At 36.0% G+C, this 19,421-nt stretch overlaps 3 protein-coding genes across 4 annotated transcripts; 1 reads left to right on the forward strand and 2 right to left on the reverse strand.

Moving 5' to 3' along the window:
• Positions 1-219: 219 nt before the first annotated feature.
• LOC135682315 (EGF domain-specific O-linked N-acetylglucosamine transferase) lies at positions 220-12,950 on the reverse strand. Of its 2 annotated transcripts, XM_065197163.2 has the most exons (18): positions 12,694-12,950; positions 11,698-11,906; positions 11,080-11,195; positions 10,461-10,569; positions 6,655-6,755; positions 6,324-6,428; positions 5,506-5,612; positions 4,943-5,046; positions 4,335-4,427; positions 3,909-3,980; positions 3,193-3,279; positions 2,681-2,749; positions 2,331-2,389; positions 1,961-1,988; positions 1,504-1,595; positions 1,342-1,389; positions 768-822; positions 220-392 (listed from the first exon to the last, which is right to left on the reverse strand). In XM_065197163.2, exons 2-18 carry the CDS (start codon positions 11,869-11,871, stop codon positions 261-263), a joined length of 1,551 nt encoding a protein of 516 aa, XP_065053235.2. In that variant the 5' UTR covers positions 11,872-11,906; positions 12,694-12,950; the 3' UTR covers positions 220-260. The 2 variants fall into 2 exon arrangements, with proteins under 2 accessions (XP_065053235.2, XP_088969564.1); XM_089113438.1 differs by lacking the exons at positions 11,080-11,195; positions 12,694-12,950 and having other exon boundaries at positions 11,698-11,838.
• On the forward strand, positions 6,456-9,422 carry LOC135682407 (uncharacterized). The gene is made up of 3 exons (XM_089113440.1): positions 6,456-7,500; positions 7,757-7,908; positions 8,230-9,422. The coding sequence occupies exons 1-3, from the start codon at positions 7,267-7,269 to the stop codon at positions 8,321-8,323; spliced, it is 480 nt and encodes a 159-aa protein (XP_088969566.1). The 5' UTR covers positions 6,456-7,266; the 3' UTR covers positions 8,324-9,422.
• A 142-nt stretch (positions 12,951-13,092) lies between the features above and the next one.
• On the reverse strand, positions 13,093-19,185 carry LOC135682198 (uncharacterized). Its single transcript, XM_065196978.2, has 3 exons — positions 18,771-19,185; positions 14,885-17,980; positions 13,093-14,377 (listed from the first exon to the last, which is right to left on the reverse strand). Exons 1-3 carry the CDS (start codon positions 18,970-18,972, stop codon positions 13,977-13,979), a joined length of 3,699 nt encoding a protein of 1,232 aa, XP_065053050.2. The 5' UTR covers positions 18,973-19,185; the 3' UTR covers positions 13,093-13,976.
• Positions 19,186-19,421: the final 236 nt, after the last annotated feature.

Here is a 19,421-nt window from a genome sequence, read left to right on the forward strand (position 1 = left end):
ACAACTTTTCAATTTTTCATTTTTGTCACTGTCATTAATCCCTGTTCCTTGATATGTTAGGTTTTCATCACTGCACAAATTTCATTCATCACTGCACGTTATATTCTTCACTGTTTATGCTCCTATCCAACCTATACTGGCGCCATTATTCTGACCGTCATAAACATACACTCTCTTTCTATCCTTACAGGAAAAGAACTTTATACATCAACGAAAAGCTATTACAAGACTAGGTCTTCTTGAATTACAATATTAAGATATTAAGGTACTTTTCTTTTAGGCCTATTGGCCAAAACACTTTTAATCCCAGTCTCTAAAAGTCGCATAAATTCATCAACATCAAAAGCATAATTTGTGAATTTTGAATGTTTGCCAAGAGTAGGATGATGTCCCTGTAGAGAAAAGGAAGCAACATAAAACCTTGTGTAAAACATGAAAGAAATTCGATAATTCTTCAAATAACAGCCTACTGACCAGTAGCGGACACTTGGAGGGGGGGGGCAAGGGGGGGCGACAGCTTACTTTAGAGAACAATGGTCTTTTGTTCTAAAACAATGGGAAATGTGACGTCATCTTGTTAAAACAATAGGCTTGCCCCCCCAATATTTGACCAAGTGTCCGCCACTGCTACTGACGGTCATCAGATAAAAAATTTCTTATACGGAAAAGAGAGGAGGACACATCGATTGTCACTGATGCTGCTTCTAACGTTCGAGAAGTCATAGTTTTCCATTGGTCTTTTCTTAAGTAGCAAATTAGATGGATACCTCGTCTTGCTGAAATAGTTTCTCTCTTCGTTGCCAAGTAATGTAGTGCACGCCTCTAAGAAAATAATCAAAAAAAACAGGTAATGACACACAGTCACATAGAAAGATCCATTGATCAATAAACACATACACAGTTAAGGGAATAAAGAAAATAAATATCGGCCATAAAACGCGCTTTAAAAGGTCAAGGTGGCCTACGGATATTTTGCAGAGGAGAAAGGCCACCTGCCTTGACCAACAGCTTACTGGAGAATGTGGCCAGTCCCCTGAATCCCTGCCTTCAGCATATCAAAATCCACATTAACTGAACCCCCACCCTCAGGTAGGGAGATTGAAAATGGACATCGGTCCATATCAAGAGGTGAGCATGCATTGCAACTAAAGATGTTCAGAACCTTATCAATTATGTGCAGAACAAAAAGCAACAAAGCTCCGCATTTTTAAAGCAGAAAACTCGGCTTCAATTTATACCATTAATGAGCCAAAAGAACAAAGTCAGAAAATATAATTTTGCAAAGACCTGCCAAAATATTACTGCGTGACGTACAGTCATAGCAATTTATTAACAATGTACCTCAGATTTGCGAGATCTTGATAACAATTAGGATCTTCAGTATTGTACCTAGGAAGAAGATGCTGTGACGTTGAAACTTTCAAGCACTTATATGAAAGGTCAAATTATATGCATATTCAATTGCAAACAACTTAAATTTGAAAATGTGGAAAAGATACTCACAATTCAAATGCAGACGCCCAGTCCGGAAGAAAGAGCAAATGCGTGAGGCCAGCCCCATGCATTCCAATAAATATGTCTGCATTATGAGTAATCTAAAATGTTTGATACAGTGTTAGAGCGCGTTGTGCGTACAACCCATCTAGCATATAGGATTCGCAATTACGCTTTTGAGGTAAAGGACAGGAAGGCTTGGAGTTGCTACTCCGAGTTTCACGGTTAATGTGATCAACAGTGCAACCGAATCATCTCTCTGTTCTATGCACCAAAGGCGAGTACACCTATGCATAAACGTCATCGAGCAGGTTATGACAGACCGGTAAACAGTAATTTTTAACAGCGTTCAAAAGGATGCGGTTGGTGAATAGAACAGGACGGTACCAAGTTGCTACCCTTAGGGTGCTACTCCGAGCATAAAAAACAAAATAAAAAGTAGATGTTTGTAAAATGGGAAACATACTTGCAGCTGCTTTGAAAACGGGATCGCCCTACAAAAAGCATAAGGAAATATTGAGACAAAAAAAGTTTCAACAGTAACCTAGCAAATAATGCCGAATTCTGCTGTTTCTCTTTCGATTCCAGATTTATGCTTGAAAAGGGTTAGGAAGACCTGTCCCTGTTCCAATGAACTGCTCAGTTACTAGTTCCCACCTGAAACCACTTCTCATATCCCTTGCCTCGCAGTTTCCCTTCCCTACACGTTCTATTAAACCGACAACCCTTCAAAGACCGAGGCAGAATCTTAAAAATACACCATGTGATAGCCAGAATGATTGATTAACCTAAGCAACAACACTGGACCATTCTACCAGAATTGAAAATACCCTTACAAGTTGTATTCGACGGCAGTGACATTCAAAGATTTGTATCTTTTCATTGCACCAATTAACTGGAAAATGAAAGAGAATTCATCAGAGCAATGCAGTACAATGAACATATTCATTTTGGAGCCAAGGTGTCACTTTACAGCAAAAAAGAGCAAGGGCTTCTCCATATGGAAAAGTACAGAAAATATTTTACGAATGAGAGTAGCAAAGCAAGATGATAAGACACACTAGAGTTATAAGAAGATAAAAGAATAATATTGACTGCTGGTGTATATATAATTTATTATCAATTTACTCTTTGAACAAAACAATGCTTGATAAAGTGTCGTAGGAAAGATGAGATGATTACCAACCTCGTCTTGGTTCAAGATATTCCTGTACTGGGTGTTCCTAACAAGCAAAGTGACCCGAACAACATCATCCTGTCACGAAAGCATAAACATCAACAGATATAAAACTATGCTGTTTCCGACACGAGAGCTTTTGCCGTTAGTAGATGGTTAAAAGAACAATGCTTTAGTGACATCTCGATAAATTAGCAATAATTATCTTTAGACAAGATACAAAGTTTTCCAACAAAATGCAGAGTGGATTCTGAAAAATTAAGAATTCGGTTTCATGTTCATGACATTATATGATAAACTATCATTTTATAATGCGAAATTTCAAAACAACACTAAAAGTAGAAACATAGTGCGTGTTACTTTCGTGGTACTAAAAATGTACTTTTTGTTCAGCACTCCTCGGGGTATAAAACGTTGGATAATGTCAAGTTTGACTTTCAAAGCTGTCCTTGCGTTTAGATGTGCTGGTTTGTTGATGCAATTCATTTTTCAAAAGATTCTAGAAACATAATGACTTTGACCTCGTATGAGTCTTGTTTGATCTTCAATCTGTGAAGCACGTGTTCAGAAAATGCTTTGAACAATCCCGCTTTCTGACAGCCTGGTACCTAAACAAATTCAAGGGATGAATTAGCAACAACGAAGGAAATAGTAACAAACAATAGAAATACATAATAAGTATCAAATTAGCTAAATGATTATTATTAAAAAAACTTAAAAAATATTGCACTAAAAATTTGTTTGGCTTGTAAAAGTCTTAAATTGATCTTTGGTGAAAATATGTACGCATAAGGGACTCAGATACGAGTTAAGAACATATTCATAGGCAAAACTAGCTGGGCGCTTTTAAAATCAAGCCTACCAGAAATTCTAAGGGGGGCTAGCCACCCCAGGTTACTTGTTGATACAGAAAAGAATTTAGGGGACCAGTAAAATAGCATATTTCTCGAGTCAGAAACCATATCTCATAACAATTTTGTTCTTTCTATAACCCATGGAAAACTAGAAGTCGGCGCCTAGGAAAAAATATCCATGAAAATGATACCCCGTTATTCATAACCGAGGCAGCGTTTGCAGACATGATTTATTGCAGCCTCTATCCGAACCTTCCACTGCTACGTACCACTTTGAATAAACCATTTAGAAACAAACAATAAACCGTTATTCTTTATAAGCAAGCATCAATGCGTCAAGAATATCTTTCTAGAACAGAAGTCAAAGAAAGCAAGGATCTCACCAATGGCATATTGTAATACAGCCCTCTTATCATGCGAGCCAGTAAAGGAAAGACTGCATCTTTAAAACACACCTTCAAAAAAGCACTGGTTATCAGAAACCTATGTTTGATGACGAGACAATCATTTCACTATACATTCCAGCTTATGCATTCAAGCTCCATTACCATGATATATAACACTGTGCATGAAAACATATATTGAAAACAATGTGAAATGCATGCAATATAACGATGCTTTTCATTTCTCCTTTTTCGTGTTTATGTCTCGAATGCGTTTGAGTATTAATGTCATCCCGCTACAAGGAAGCAAGTTGCTTTCCTCACAAAAAATGAGTAACTGAGTTTATGAGACTGAGCTGCTTAAGGGTGAAGGACGAACAAATCTAAAGGAAGTAACAAATCTGCAAATAGATGAGCAATAATTACCTTTTTGTTTTCGTATTCATTGAGACGAATAATAGGATAATCGGTAAAGGCTTTCCATGTGTCTTCAAAGAAATCCCTGTATGGGTAGTTGGACTAAAATAGGGCAGTTAATGGAAACAATAAATAACTTCTGATTGGTTAATGGAAACAGTAAAAAACTTCTGATTGGTTAATGAAAACAGTAAATAACTTCTGATTGGTTAATGGAAACAGTAAATAACTTCTGATTGGTTAATGGAAACAGTAAATAACTTCTGATTGGTTAATGGAAACAGTAAATAACTTCTGATTGGTTGATGGAAACAGTAAATAACTTCTGATTGGTTAATGGAAACAGTAAATAACTTCTGATTGGTTAATGGAACAGTAAATAACTTCTGATTGGTTGATGGAAACAGTAAATAACTTCTGATTGGTTAATGGAAACAGTAAATAACTTCTGATTGGTTAATGAATACGAAATTATTGAGAAAACTGATTGATACGAGATACATCGAACGGTTATTCTGCCTCACGCTACACTATTTTATCAATTTTGATCCGAACTTGAGTTAATCATAGGAAAAAAATGTCACGCTGAATGCTGACACTGCAGAAATAGAACTTACTGTGTCCCACATAACGATGTAGATGTCAGTGGAAAAACTACCATTCATGTGTTGAGAGGCGTACAGATTGACAAAGTCACAGAAATGATGGAACATATTTATACCTGAAATTGAAATTGAAATAAAATAAACAATAATATATAAAATGAAAAGTTGCTTGAAAAAACCAACAAAATCTTGAATATATATGAGTGAATGAGAGGGTTTAGCCAAGATGTGAAAAGAGTACAATTACTTTCAAAGAGTTTTTTATATTTGCCTTAACCATCAAAAGTTTTCCTGGGAGGAAAGAGGAAGTAGTAGTGTTCAGGAGAAAAAGAAATATATAAAAACAAGAATTAAGCTTTTTAATGTCATGTTGTAAAAAAAGTGTTAACAATAATTCATTTTGGCAGACAAAGTAAAGACTTTGTGCATAAAATCCACGATCAAAAGAACAAGCCAGTTTCAAAAGCCAGTGTCAAAAGCCAGTGTTAGCCTTTTTGTAGCTTTGCTTGATAAAAATGTAAACAAGCTGACTAAGCCTGAGTTTCAAAGCTCAAAAATAAACGAGAGGAACCTACCTGCATCTAGTTTTATAAAATATACAGGCTTTTCAATCACAATGTGACAAGATCCAGTCTGTATAGGATCTTTATCAAGGGATGTATAGCTTTGAAGCTCAGCAAACCTTACGAAGAAACAAACTGTTGTTATTTCTATTCAAAGAGACGTATTCGGAAACAGCGCTTGGATACAGTTTACACATAACTGAAGGAATACGGGCCAAACATCTTGAAAATAGCGGAAATTTGGGAAAATATGAAATTGTGCATCGCAAAAATGTGCTTTGCGCACTTAAATTGCAAAAATTACTCAGATGGTGCGCCGTACATACTTGTATCAGTTTTTGGATGTGATTTAACGAATTTCAAGCATTTTGCAAAAATATAGAAAACTAAAAATAACAATATTCACACCATTCCCAAATCAAAGTGATTTTACTACGTTTCCTTTATTACTACAGCAGTTAAATGTAAAAATTCAACTGAAGTGGAATCAGAATGCATGGACATAAACAGGTTCCCCTCTGAGCTATAGGTCTACTTGACAAAGGTTATCGTGAGAAATGAATCCTGCTAGGGCTTCTTCAAATGAATGGCGCTTGGCGCGATGCCACACCCTCGTATCATATCTGAAATCTTGTTGAGATAGCCTATTTTCCGAATCGATGGTACGATGTTTTCACGACGAAAGTTTCATTCAAGCTTGGTATATCAAAAATAACATGCAACTCAATATGGCCATTTCAAATCATTTGACAATGTCCAAGTGATGAAGCGCACACCTTAAGAATTGCAAATAGTAAATTTTTTTTAAATAACCAAAAACAGCAGAATACCATGACTGAAGTGGGCTCTTGTGAGAACCCTGTTGGCGAAGTAACACTTGGTTGAGGGAGCAATGCCCACCAATTTCTCCCTGTTTAAATACATCTTCCTTGAACCTAAAAAGGAGCTTTAAGCAATCAATGGCCTGAAAAGGCATAAATACACAGCCAGAAACTGAAAGCTTTTTTGACACTGACATAATTCGAGGTTAAAGAAAGGCTAAATTCTTTGAGTAAACAAAATTAATGAGCATTTGCAGTGTGGTGATTGAGAAAAGCGAAATTGAGAATTCTACAGTTGAGAATACAGGAATTGAGAATACAAAATTATAGAGAATCCTACCTGTCATTGCTACTGGATGTGTGCAAGTTTTTGAAATTGATGAAGATGTTCTTTGCTTCACAATACACCATATTCTCAGCACATATTAAGGAGGAATCTTCCTATGAAACAAATTCAGACTTGAACAATTTTTTGCGGTACAGAATTTGAAAATGGCTTTGAAAAAAGCAAACATTTTACGACATACTAAAAGCTTTTTCGTCTGACACTCCTCAGAGCATAAAACGTCAGAATAATGTTCCGAAAGAACACGATGGAAAATATATACCCAGTTGTGGATCGAAATAGGCCAATCAGAAAAACGCACTTTTTGATAAACATACAAAGTGCATCAAGTTTTTATGAAAATGTTCTACTTAAATTCATAAAAAGTGAAAGCTTCATTCGAAAAAGAGAGAGGAAGATACAACATGTTTTTTCGACAAAAAAGAAGCACTTTCATTAAGGTAAAAGGACGAGTGAATAATTTAGAGGTTTATTAAAAAATACAGAAAACAATTGGCAAAGCTATTTAAGAAAGTAGACGTAGCATTCAATTTACAAACTAATTTGACGTCACAGAAAAATGGAATATATAAAAGTGAATGGCGAAGGGTGACGGAACAGAAGAAAATGAAGAATGCGAACATGGCATACACGACATCTTACCAACCATGGTACACAGCCCTGGGCAATGGGCCTAAATTTGCAAGAACGTTGAAAATCCAACACAAAGGCCTTCAAAATGTAAATGGAAAACAACCAAGGAGACAGGGGACAATTGCTGAGAATGGACCGGAATCTGTGAAGCGATATGAGCTTACAAATCATAGCAGAAGAGAAAATGAATTGATCAGTTTTATGGCAGTGAGAATCCTTTATGCTTATCTTATTTTCATGCTTTTATATAGAAGTGATCGATTTTTAAAAACCTAGAGTAATCTGTTGGTTCGTTTATCTAAAATTTGAAAACCCGGTTCACATACTAGTCTGTGTCATGTAAAGGAAAGATTTTCCCTTTCATTGAAACTTCTTTAAAATATGTATCTAAAATTACCACCATCAACCCCAAAAATGTAAATTATATCACGAAGGCATATATGTTATTATCTATGTTTAACAGTTGTGTCAAAAACATCGACAATTCTACCTAAATCAGACTGGGAGACGTGAAAGGGTTCCTTTGTTTACGATTCCAGCTATATCACACAGTGCGTTGGTGAAAATGGGCCCTAAAGCTTATTGCGATGGAACTTACTACCAAAATGTCACAAGGTGCATATTGTTTATTTTATTCAACTCTCAGCAAAAGTTCTCTGTTCTCTACAGGAATTTTCGTAATAAGCCCTGTAGTAGTTATCTTCAGTTGGTTGTAATCAGCTACTAGATTGAACACCTCTTGCTGCTAGTAATTGTTAAATTGTAAGATATATTTAGTTATTTCGAAACTCCAGAAATTGTTTGAAAATATTGACAGCTTCAATTTTTAGATGGTTTAGTATGATTCGTAGGCTTGAATGTATGGTTTTTTCAAGCAAACTATTAATACTAAGCAAATGGTAAAATATCTCTGAAAATTTTGCAAACTTTTTATAGAGATCACAAGACAATGGTGAAGCACAGCAGCGCGCAAAGACATTCTACACAAAGAGAAAGAGAAATTCGGGATATCTATTTTGAAACACGGTGAAAGGATTTGCCTATTTTTGTTAATAGACAGACAAAGATTCAGCCATTTTCTCTGTTTCAGGTATATTCATGTATTTCAATTGATATAAGGTATTTATTAAAAACTTTGGGAATTACAATTTGCGTAGCATTTGACGTTGAAGAGGCCATAAATTCAATGGAGCTATAATTATCTGATGTCTAAGAGACACAGGCATTATCAAAAAGGTGGGGAAATAATAATTTCCTGTAACGAAAGAGGGGAACATATTCTCTTAAATTTTTAAAAATTTGCAAAATTTCATTGGGATAGTTTCTGGACAGTACTGCTAAAGGATAGCATTTTCAACAGCCAAGCAGAATGTGCACGAGGGGGTAGTCACTGCCACAAAGAGCCACAGAGAACCAGCTTAAATAATGTTTTGTTGCTTAACATAATTTGTGTTTCGTACTGCATTACTCAAGCTGTGTTTTGTTATTCAGTTAGGATTACAAGCAATGCAATTTGTAAATCACCGTTAAGTTTATTGAGGGAAATTGGGAGAATGGCTATGAATTATCACATAACTTAGGATATGTCAAGCCAAAAGTGTTTTTAAAGTCACTCAGACTAGACAGCTCATGAGTGTCTAAAAGGCAAGGCAGGGGTATTGCTGAATAGAGACCCAACAGAAATTGACTGGTACGAGAAGTGTGACATCTAACAGTTAGGCATGAAGATAAGCTACTGCCAAACTCCACAAGGGCTGGAAGGGAATGAAAAAATACTTGTCAAAATGCATTTAATTCAGTCTGGAAAGAAAACTTGAACATGGGCTAAAACTGGAAGACAAACTAAGTTCATTTTGCAACCAAATCACAAGGTAGAATTCTGCTTTGAAAAGGTGTTGATGGAAATTTTTCTATTAAGGAAAAAGACTTTTATTGGTGACCAAAGATGGTCCAGGAAACACAGGATACTATATACGCTTTTAAGGTTACGGTAGACATTTTCTGGATGAAAACATTTATTTCTCGATTACTTCACATTTAAGTAGCCGAACTTTCAAGGCATACAATGATGCCAAATTTGAAACTAACAGACATTTTGAAAATGGAAAAAAATACCATGTAAACGAAGGTTTCCATGATTTCTTTATCAAAACTTTTAATCGAACTCTGAAAATCTCTTGACCTGTTAAGCCGATTATCGTTGCTTAGCGGTTGTGGTCGCTTGTCTCATTTACAAAATCGCATGGAATATCCATATATCCAATGTATGACTGTGTTTATTCAAACAGGCTTATTGACTTAAATCTTCAAGTGACTTGACCTGGATTACACTGTGGTTTACGGGTGTACCTTGCAAATGCAATCAGTAAAATCCCGTTTTCTCCCGACTTACAATTCCTCTACATACAGGTACGAAAAAGCTATTTTGTATCCAAGGAACCAATCAAATGGCTCAAAAATTTGCACACGGCCAGGACAGATGTCGGGTAAGCAAGGGGTGTCTCAAAATTTTTGTATTTGATCTGGTCCGTCTTTTATAGCCAAATACAGCTATGAGAGGGAAGAGAAAATTGTTTGCCAATTTTTCACAGGGCATAGTTCCAAGGGGAGGAGGAATTTAAAACATTTCAGACACACTTTGGTAGCTTAGGATCTGCGCTTTCTGTTGACATAAGTCAGATTTTGATATCCCAAACGCAAAGCTAGAAAATAGCTTTTGAAGGTGGTACACTCACTTAAGCAATAAATTTGCCTGGAAAGTATCATTTTACAATATTTGCCAATTATTTTGACATGGTTGGAAACACCACATTCTTGTGCATGGAATGATGTATAGTTTAATCTGATTCCGTTAATAGATTGGCATTCAGTGTGAGAAAACCAAATATTGTGTCAAAAACGTGTACCATAACCTTAAATAATGTGGGCTTAAGAGGACCTGTCAAGATCAACGTTTTAATTGCCCATTGTGGCCAGGCAAGTAAGTGAACTAGAACTTATTAAATAATTCTATTTAAAGTGAGGCCAGGGGTGGCTCTGCTTGTTATACTCCACATAACTGTCAATAACATCTGGCAAATAGGAAAATGAATGTGCCAATAAATTCTTGTCTAAACAAATACAGATTTTTTTATATTTAAGCAATTTTTACTTGTGCAATTCCATACCTTTGAATTTGGTTTACAAATATCTAGCATGCCCTCTTTAAACTTCTTCAAATATCCAAAATCACCCTGTTCCCAGAATAATTGTTGTTGCTTTTCAAGACTACTAGCCCTGTAAGAAAAAACTAGAATGTAGAAAGTATGGCATTGCAAGAATAACAAACAGAACTATGCAAAAATGTGCCCTACGATTCTTTGAAACTTTAGGTCAAAAATATACATAAACAAGCTGTAAAAAAATAGCAAAGGATGCCCCAAAGAGTGTCAGGAGCCATTGCTTTTCTCAGCTAATGTTCTGATAATAAAAAAAATCAATATTGTCTACTCTGTGGAATCAGTACCTTGAAGCCTTCATGATGTGACCCCAGGGTATTAATGTTATTGCAGGCATAATGTGCCACGATATATGTTTTTAAGCCTTATAAGATAAATTTTATGAAGAAAATTTTTCAGCTATCTTAACTGCAGATTCTTTTGTGTGATGCTATTGATGAAGTGGCCTACAAATGTCCTTTCCAAAGTTTAATAGAAATTTGACATCCTAAGTTCTGATTTTACTTAATGAAGTAACTTAACTGAAATGAAAATAACAAAAATGGATAAGAATGAAAGAAAATATTACCATCTTGCATCATGAGAGAAGCAATTTGGATATGAAAACATGTTCTCCAGCTTACAGTCTTTTTCATAACCCCAACAAAGTTGCTTTCTTTTTAAGGTTTGGGGGATGTTGTTGACCTGTGAAATGTTAAATTTCATCAAACACTAGATTCTCTTTGAGCCTTTACAGCAAGAAGCGCAACTTGACTATGCTCTCTATTTTAGGCACAAAACAGAAAAGGAATTTTTTCAAGTCTGAGATTTATCAAAGACTATGGTAAAATGTAAGAAGCTCAGAGTACTAGATATGAATGATACACTATATCTAAAAAGGAATTGATCTAAAAAAAGAACTGAAATTAAATTTTTTTTATCATCAATCAAAACCTAAAGAGAAAAACAACTTACTTTATTTGCACCATGCAGTGGGGAGGGACATATAGTCATCTGGTCCTGACTGCAGATGGTGCTCACAATTCAACAGAATTACAATAGTCAATAATAAGTTTGTCTCACATTAGATGTCGGAAGAAATCAGTCATAAAGATAAGTTCTGAACTGTCATTAGACAGTCCAAAATGTCCAAAAATTAAAAATCATATAACCAACAGAAATTAATTAATACAGAAAGCATGAGTACCTTGCATTCTAAGCCATCTGCTTTGCAATTCTCTGCCTCAAATGATGGTAGTCCAAAATACTTAAAGTGGCTTTTAGGGATATTGTCATACTCCTTTGGCAAAGTCTGTACTTTGGAGCTTCCAAGAAGTATGTGTAAAATTAGAAAGGTTTTTGAGACGCAGTTGTAAACCATACTGGCCCTGATATTTTCAAGTCTAAAATATGAACCTGTTGGAATAGAAAAAGTAAGGTAATATGAGGTGCTGTTTCAATTCTTCTCAGTGAAAATCAACTTTTCATTCTTTTCTGTGGTTTCATAGGTAGCTGTTCCCTTCAGTTAGATCTTTCTCACTTTTAGACTGGCTGTGGCAGAGCCCTGGCATTGATATTTCTAGAATTATTTGAGCTGATGTATGTTAAGAACTGCTTTTTTATAGACAGAAGGAGGTTTCAGCCTTCTTGGACTCAATTGAGAATAATTCATATCATGCTAGAGTTTATGGCCTACTTTGATCCATAACTGAGTATATATCTTCTAACTAACCATTTTTGATCGATATTCTGATATTTTACACCACAAAGAATGTTAGACAAAGAGCTTAATAAATGGAAATTATTGTTTGCTTGGTGCTACTCAATGTCTGTCAAAAAGTGCTTGATTGGTGCAGCATTATGCTAAAGCTAAGTAATTAAAGCTAAGTAGCCAAGAATCAGTAATTCTCGAAACTTGCTTAATCAATCTCAATTATTCGATCTAAATAATCTCTCCGGTTGAATAATATGTTAGTTATCTACTGATGAGAGAGCTCCTGAAAAATTCCCCCAATGGTTGTATCTTGCAACCTTTCTATTACTTTAGTTAACTGCTGTATGCTTAAAGAATTTTTGTATGTAGTGGAAATTTAAATTGAAGTTTAAATAAGTGAACTGAAATTTGTATTATAAATGTATCACTAACTAAAATAACTAGCAATCTTAATCATAAAGAAATGGCCAAAACTATGCTACGACATACCTTTGCGTTAAACAGACTTTCGAAACCTATGAAACACTGAAAGCTACCCCCACAAATATTTCCATGCCGAAGATGTGCAAATAATGCCAGACCATTCGAAAGCTAGGCCCTGTCAACAATCCTCGGAATCAAAGCGAGGTCTATGTATCAGTATCATCAGCATTTGCTGATCTTATAGGTTTTCTGAAAAGGTGGGGGTGGGGGCCTTTAAAGCAAATTTGTTGAAAGAAATTTGCTCTATTTTGCATCTGCTTCCAGAGTTATAGGACGAAAGCCCTTTTCTATTAATCTTCAAAAGAGTTCAATGATTGCGATGCTCCCAACTATTGACTATTCTCTTTGCATTTCATTTCCGAACAATGAGATTCGAATAGAGGCATAAGCATGAAAATGTTTCAATTTAAATGAGACAAATTTTTCCAACAAAACAATTCAGGCAACAAATGTAACAAAACTTTTAAAAACTTCTAAATAACACTAAAACGAACATGAATACGAAAGTTCCATCTGGTTATGTACAACTTTTTAGACAGCAGTGTGAGGGCCATCTGCAATCTTGGCGAAAAAGCATAATTTCAGCTAGCTAAAGAGCATTCTTCTTCGGAAATTAAGGCATCTCAGACAGAGTTAACACATACTAAAAACAAATTTTGCATCATCTTAAATTAAATCAACGTAGTGACATCTTGTTTAAGATCATTGTAATATGAGCTAAAAAAAGCGGGGTGAGTTTGAACCCTCAACATGTACAGACTTACTGGTAAGCACATAATAGATACCAACGTGTAGCTTAAAAACATAAAGAATTATAAAATTTATAAAATTAGAGCATACTTTCTATGCACATTTTGCTCGATAGTTTCTGTCTTATGACGTAAATAGTCCTCCATTGATGTGTCAGCCAATTGAATATTTGTATTTAAAAATACAAAAAACATATTACAGAGAAAACCGATCTCTACATATGGGATTGACTAAACTATGAGATTTGCAGCAAGTAACAAATTGTGAAAAGAAGCCCGCCAAAACTCGCATATTTCACCAAAAGTGGTTCTGCATCTTTGAAGCTTACATTTTGTGTAGAAAATTGTAAAGCCTAATGCAACACACAAATTTCTCAGTCTATTTACAGTAGTCTCTTTATGAGCCCTCATTTGTTGAGCAATATCTATACCCAAATATAAAAACATTCCATCTTTCTAAATATCACATAAATATAACAAACATATCAACTTTTATAATACTTTTACATTTTGAAGCGTAAGATTTAAGCGATACACGTTTCAGTTCATGTGTTTTTCTTTGTTATGCAGCGCTAAACTGATTGGCTCAGGAAACTCCTCTTTGCAAATGTCACAACTCAGTACATCTGATATCTTGTGGATGTTGCGCAAGTGTCTTCTGATATTGCCTTCTGAACTTAACCGCTTGTGACAAAGTTTGCAAGTGTTTTTAAGATGTTGCATGTAGCTGCGTTTGCAAGAAAGCAACTTACCACATCCAGGAATCGTGCAGACGATGCCTGTCTTATGCCCCGTATCTAATCTGTGTTGCAGCATTGCTTCCGAATTCGGTAAACCCACACTGCAGATTGCACATTTTAAATTGCTTACCGTAGAGTTGTTACCGCTGTCCTCATTTCTGCCCGGCTCCTCAGATTCAAACTGAACTGGCGTTTCAGGATCTAAGGTGAAATTAAGGTCTAATAATGAATATACATATCATGCTACGAAATTACTTTCACCGCCATAGAGTGTCTCTTCGCAAAAAAAATTTAGAGTTGGCAACACATAAATAAGAGGACCAAACATGGCATTCGAATACGACCAAACGGAAAACTCCATGAAATTCTCTTAAACCTACAGTCGGAATCCTTTTGTTTTAGCTGAAAATCCCTGAAAATCCTTTTGTTTTCGTGGAAGTCTCGTACGCTGTTTGCAGAGTGAGTCGCCCCTGGGGAAAATTTATCGTAATTTTACATGATTGTTTCATTACACACAGTTATGATAAACCTGCCTGTAGAAACATCCCGACTTTTGCGGAGCAGAGGAAGAGAAAATTTTGAGGAAGGGAAGGGGCAAGGAACGATTTTTAGAAAATTAAATTGGATACTAATTTTAACTCCTTGTCTGTGTCAAATAAGATAGAAAATCTAAACTGACAAACGGTTTGGGAAAAAAGTGGATCTTACCTACAGTAACAACATCCAATACATCTTCATCGTCCATTATCTCGACAGTATCAATTTTACTGCTCCCTAATTCTACTCTCGCTGTTTCATCTCGTAAAAACGCACCATCTCCCGGATCAAGATCAGACAAATCTTTTTCATTTACCAAATAGGTCAACCCTTCCCTACTGCGACAGTTTGGTCCACAATCATTAATTTTTAAAGCTGAATCCAGTTTCCAGAATATGTTTCCTTCCAGTATATCAGTATGTGCATCTGCCTCCTCGCAGGGTGGTACAGGACTGAAACACCTAGAGCTTTTGGTGCCATCCATATCTTGGGTCCTTGTCTGCCCTTTCGCTGCTTTTTTTTCGGTGTGACTGTCATTCACTGATATTGCCTGCAAACTTGCAATGACCTTAGCGCTACATTCATTGGTATCCGTATTTGTACTTTTACCCTGACTCTGTTCTATAGCAGCAGAGGGGGCTTTGGTGGTATGTATATTGTGTGCATACTTTAAATGCCTATGAAGACCTCGGCTATAAACATACTTGAGTTCACACACGTGACACTCAAACCTTCCACTTCCTCGGGGGTTTCTATATCTTTTCTTTGTAGTTCCATCTGGAATTTTTGTACTATCATTGACAATCTCATTTACTCCTTTGACATCTGATGTGCTTGCTGATGGCACAGAGACTTCAACAATTTGGAATACTTTTGCTGTTGGACTGTCTTTTTCGTGGGTTGTACTGCTCTTCACGGGAGGCACAGGCTGTACACTGTTACTTTTCAATTTCTTGTGAATGTCAGAAATATGGATATGCCTGTCAATCAAATTTTCAAAGTCTATTGGACAATAAGGGCAAATATATCTCCCTTTGCTATTCTTTTTAAAGCAGATGTTAGCACATAACCCTTTAAACTTTGTAGTGTTTTTTGCAGCCAAACTGTTATTTTTGCAACTGACATCTTTTATACTTGATGAATCTTTAATTGGATCACATGCAAGGTTTTTCTCGATTTTACCATTTACACCATCATCATTGGGAGAACCAACTGGTTTTTCCAATCTCTTAGCATCAATATATTTCTTCCGGGTATCAGTGATCCTGGCACCGTGCTGATCTAAATATATTTTATGATACACTTTCATGTGTCGTCTTAGAATAAAATATCCTGAAAAGTAGGAGTCACATATATAGCAGAAAAACCTTTTTCTTTGAAAATCTGCTTTCCATTGCTCGATTTCCTTACTAGTTCCTTCTCTTTCTTGAGGACTTCCTTGTACCTGCTTTTCTCCAGATATTTCAATCAAATGTTCTCCTGGTTTTATTGTTTTGACTGGGGCTTTAGAAACAACATGATATAATAAAGGTTCCCTTAACTGAGCAGGTTGTGTATCTGATACACATTTAGTCATAGCTGGTATTTGCTTGTCTGGAGAACTTAACATGGTGCAATCGGTCTGGATGACAGCATTCCCAGTCTTAAGTTCTTTGGCTTCCTTCATATTAGGAGAGCTATTACTATTGCTACTCAAAGAAGCCTTCCTTTGGAGACCAGGTGATATTTTGCCCCTTTTAGTCCAACGAATAAGATGCATTTTCCTTATTGCCTTGATTCTATGCTTAGAAGTCATATGTTTCTGAAGTGCAGAAAAAGAAAGATACTTTGAGGAGCATAGTTTGCATGATTTGTTCTGTATGCTGTAATTCTTTTCTTTGTTGTCAAGTATAAGATCTGCTAAAGTGTTGCTGGTGCTTTCTAAAGGAACTTGCTTCAGAGAACCTGTTTTCCATTCTGAAAATAATATCTTCTCCCCTTCAAATGATATTTCCAAACCATGGGTTTCAAGACAGTGTTGCCTTCTTTTTCTTACATCTGGAAACAAGGCATCACATTTCCTACAAGATGAACTTGTATCTGAATCATAGTCATTATCTTTACTCTTTGATGAGGTAAACTTGTCATCAACATAAGTAACACTTGTTGAATTTTGACTGTTTCCTCTCTTACTACTAGATCCTGAAACTTTACCAGTGGCTTCCTTTTTCTTTGGAGGTGATTTAGGTTTTACTGTGGAGATTACTCCTATTTTATGCTTACTTTTCAAGTGTCCCTTCAATCCACCATAAGTAAGGAAGTTGGCACCACATAAACTGCATTTAAGGAGACTTGATTCGTTTGTATTTTCAAAATATGATGATCCAAGACAGTTTACTGCCACATCAACACTATCTTGACAAAACAAATTCATACCATTAATGGCTAACCTTTGCCGGAAGTTTTTTGGTATGTTCCGCTTACATTTGTGAACATCTTGCATGTGACAATTTAAACTTTTGAAACTGTTCAGTTCTTGCAGGCAGAGTACACACTGGTATTTTTTAACAACACACTGACTTGAACCCTTGTCTCCTTTGGAATCGTGTGGGGTTTTTGACTTGCATCCAACCTTGTGAGACACTCTTTTATGCTTTCGTAGACTTGAATATGAGAAAAAATTTGCCTTACAAAGGGAACATGTATACAGTCTTTTTGGCATTTCTTTAGCTTGAGAGTTAGTTTCCTTTTTTGTCACTTCATATTCTCCATTGTTCTTCTTGACGTGATTTTTGCCTTGTTCTTCCATCAGCCCAGAGGCTGTGCTCTTATGATTCCTGTGATGCCCTTCCAAATTCACAGATTTTTTACCATCATTGTTATCAGCTGTGTCTTCTAGTGATGTGTTCAGTGCATGCTGCTCTTCCTGCTCACCTATTTGATTGTCTGAAGATGTGATTTCAGACACTTGCAAAGAATATTCATTTGGGCCAAAATCAGACTTTTCTGAATCTAAATTCAGCTTTAGAAGAGACTTAAGCTGTTTGATAAATTCAAATGCATGTGATGTATTTTTTATCCCATTTGATTGTTTCTTCTCAACTGGCTCCTCCTTTTTCTGTTTTTGTAACATTGCCTCATTTATATTTTCTTGTTCTTTAGCACTTGCATTTTCACTTTTCAATTTTCCATCAACAATGGATCCAAAAGTTTTACCCTCCTTGAATTTCTTTGCCTCACTTACTGGCTCTTTCATCTGCTTGCAAGAAAGTGTTTTAATCTTTTTTCCTAGAGCAGAATAATTTGAACCCTGTTAAACTTAAAGCACAAATTAAAAGACAGATGTTGCATAAGTTACATAGTAGGACTAATGCAATTGTCTTGACATTGTTGAAAAAACTTTTAAGATAGCAAGTTGTTGTCATCACTTGATAGCCATTCAGTGACAACAAGGTTGTCCATACTTGTCCAGTATAGGTTCCATTCACCAATAACAAGGAAGCCTCTGCACCAAAAAACCATTCAAACTTGGAACCCCTTGAGATTGTGTCAATTACATGGTACCAGGACTTTCAGGAATAAATGTTAACTTTTGTACCTGTCAAGCCCGTCAAAAATTCTAGCACTTTGAAAATTAAACTTTTCAAGGATTTTCAATTTAATGTTTGTTCCTAGCATATTTGTTGGTAAATCAAGGCCTTCTTTGTGTTTTTCTTGTCTTTATGGGGAGAATGAAATGCTATAAAAATGGGTGCAATTCATAAAGTATTGGCATGATATAATGTGAAATGAAACCTGCAATAGAGATAGGCAATCACATGAAAACTGGGGATAGCAAGCACCATCAAAACTGACCATTATCGAGATCAAATTAAAATCAGGTAGTCTAGATTTCAAAACAAAAAGGATTCTTTGTTTAGGCAACACCAGCACCTGACATGAAAAGTAGATTCAAAATTTACAATCAAAGGAATTGATTGTAAAGTAAGAAAGAAAACACATCTCGCGTCCTTCAACGACTGTTATAAAATCGCACTGAAGCACAGCATGCATGGAAAGCATGAATAGGCCAACTTACTCGAAGGGTGCCTCCTACGATGTTTCACAAACCTTGTCAGCTTCTCAAAACGCTTCTTACAAGTTACACAATGAAACCAGCCTTGCGTCTCCCTTTGGTGAACCTTCAGGTGAAGGAACATGCAGAAATGAGAACGAAATCTCAAATCACAGTTATCACATTTCCGACGCAGCTTCGTCGGTTTTGGGCGAGCTCGTCCCATCCTGTGGATCTTGAGGTGGCAGCCTTCCCAAACATAGATTTAGAGCATAGATTGTTTAGCACAAAAATTACGCCGTTGTATTTCGACAAGGAAGATCATTCTCTAACTTCAAGAAGCAACTCGTGTTCGTCCTTTTCTGCCGTGATCGGAGATCGGTTGTTGCAGCGTGACTCAGTCACTTCCCCTCGCAAGGCCAACTATGGCCAAAGACTGGGTAGTAGTTGCACCTAGCCGGGGGTATTGGAATCACACATCAAGGTAGAAAACATAAGATACCAAATATATTTCAAGTTTATCTTTGAGGAAAGACCCACAAAGTCTATCAATTATAAGCTGGAAGATTTTGCTATTAAACATAATATAAATACATTTCTTTAGTTGTTTTCAGGTAGGCTGTCTCTTCAAGGAAGCACGAATTGAATGCTCGATCATTGTTGGAAACACACGTT

This window comes from Rhopilema esculentum, chromosome 17, assembly GCF_057945365.1.
Source record: "Rhopilema esculentum isolate cy_ngs chromosome 17, ASM5794536v1, whole genome shotgun sequence".
NCBI classification, from domain to species: domain Eukaryota; kingdom Metazoa; phylum Cnidaria; class Scyphozoa; order Rhizostomeae; family Rhizostomatidae; genus Rhopilema; species Rhopilema esculentum.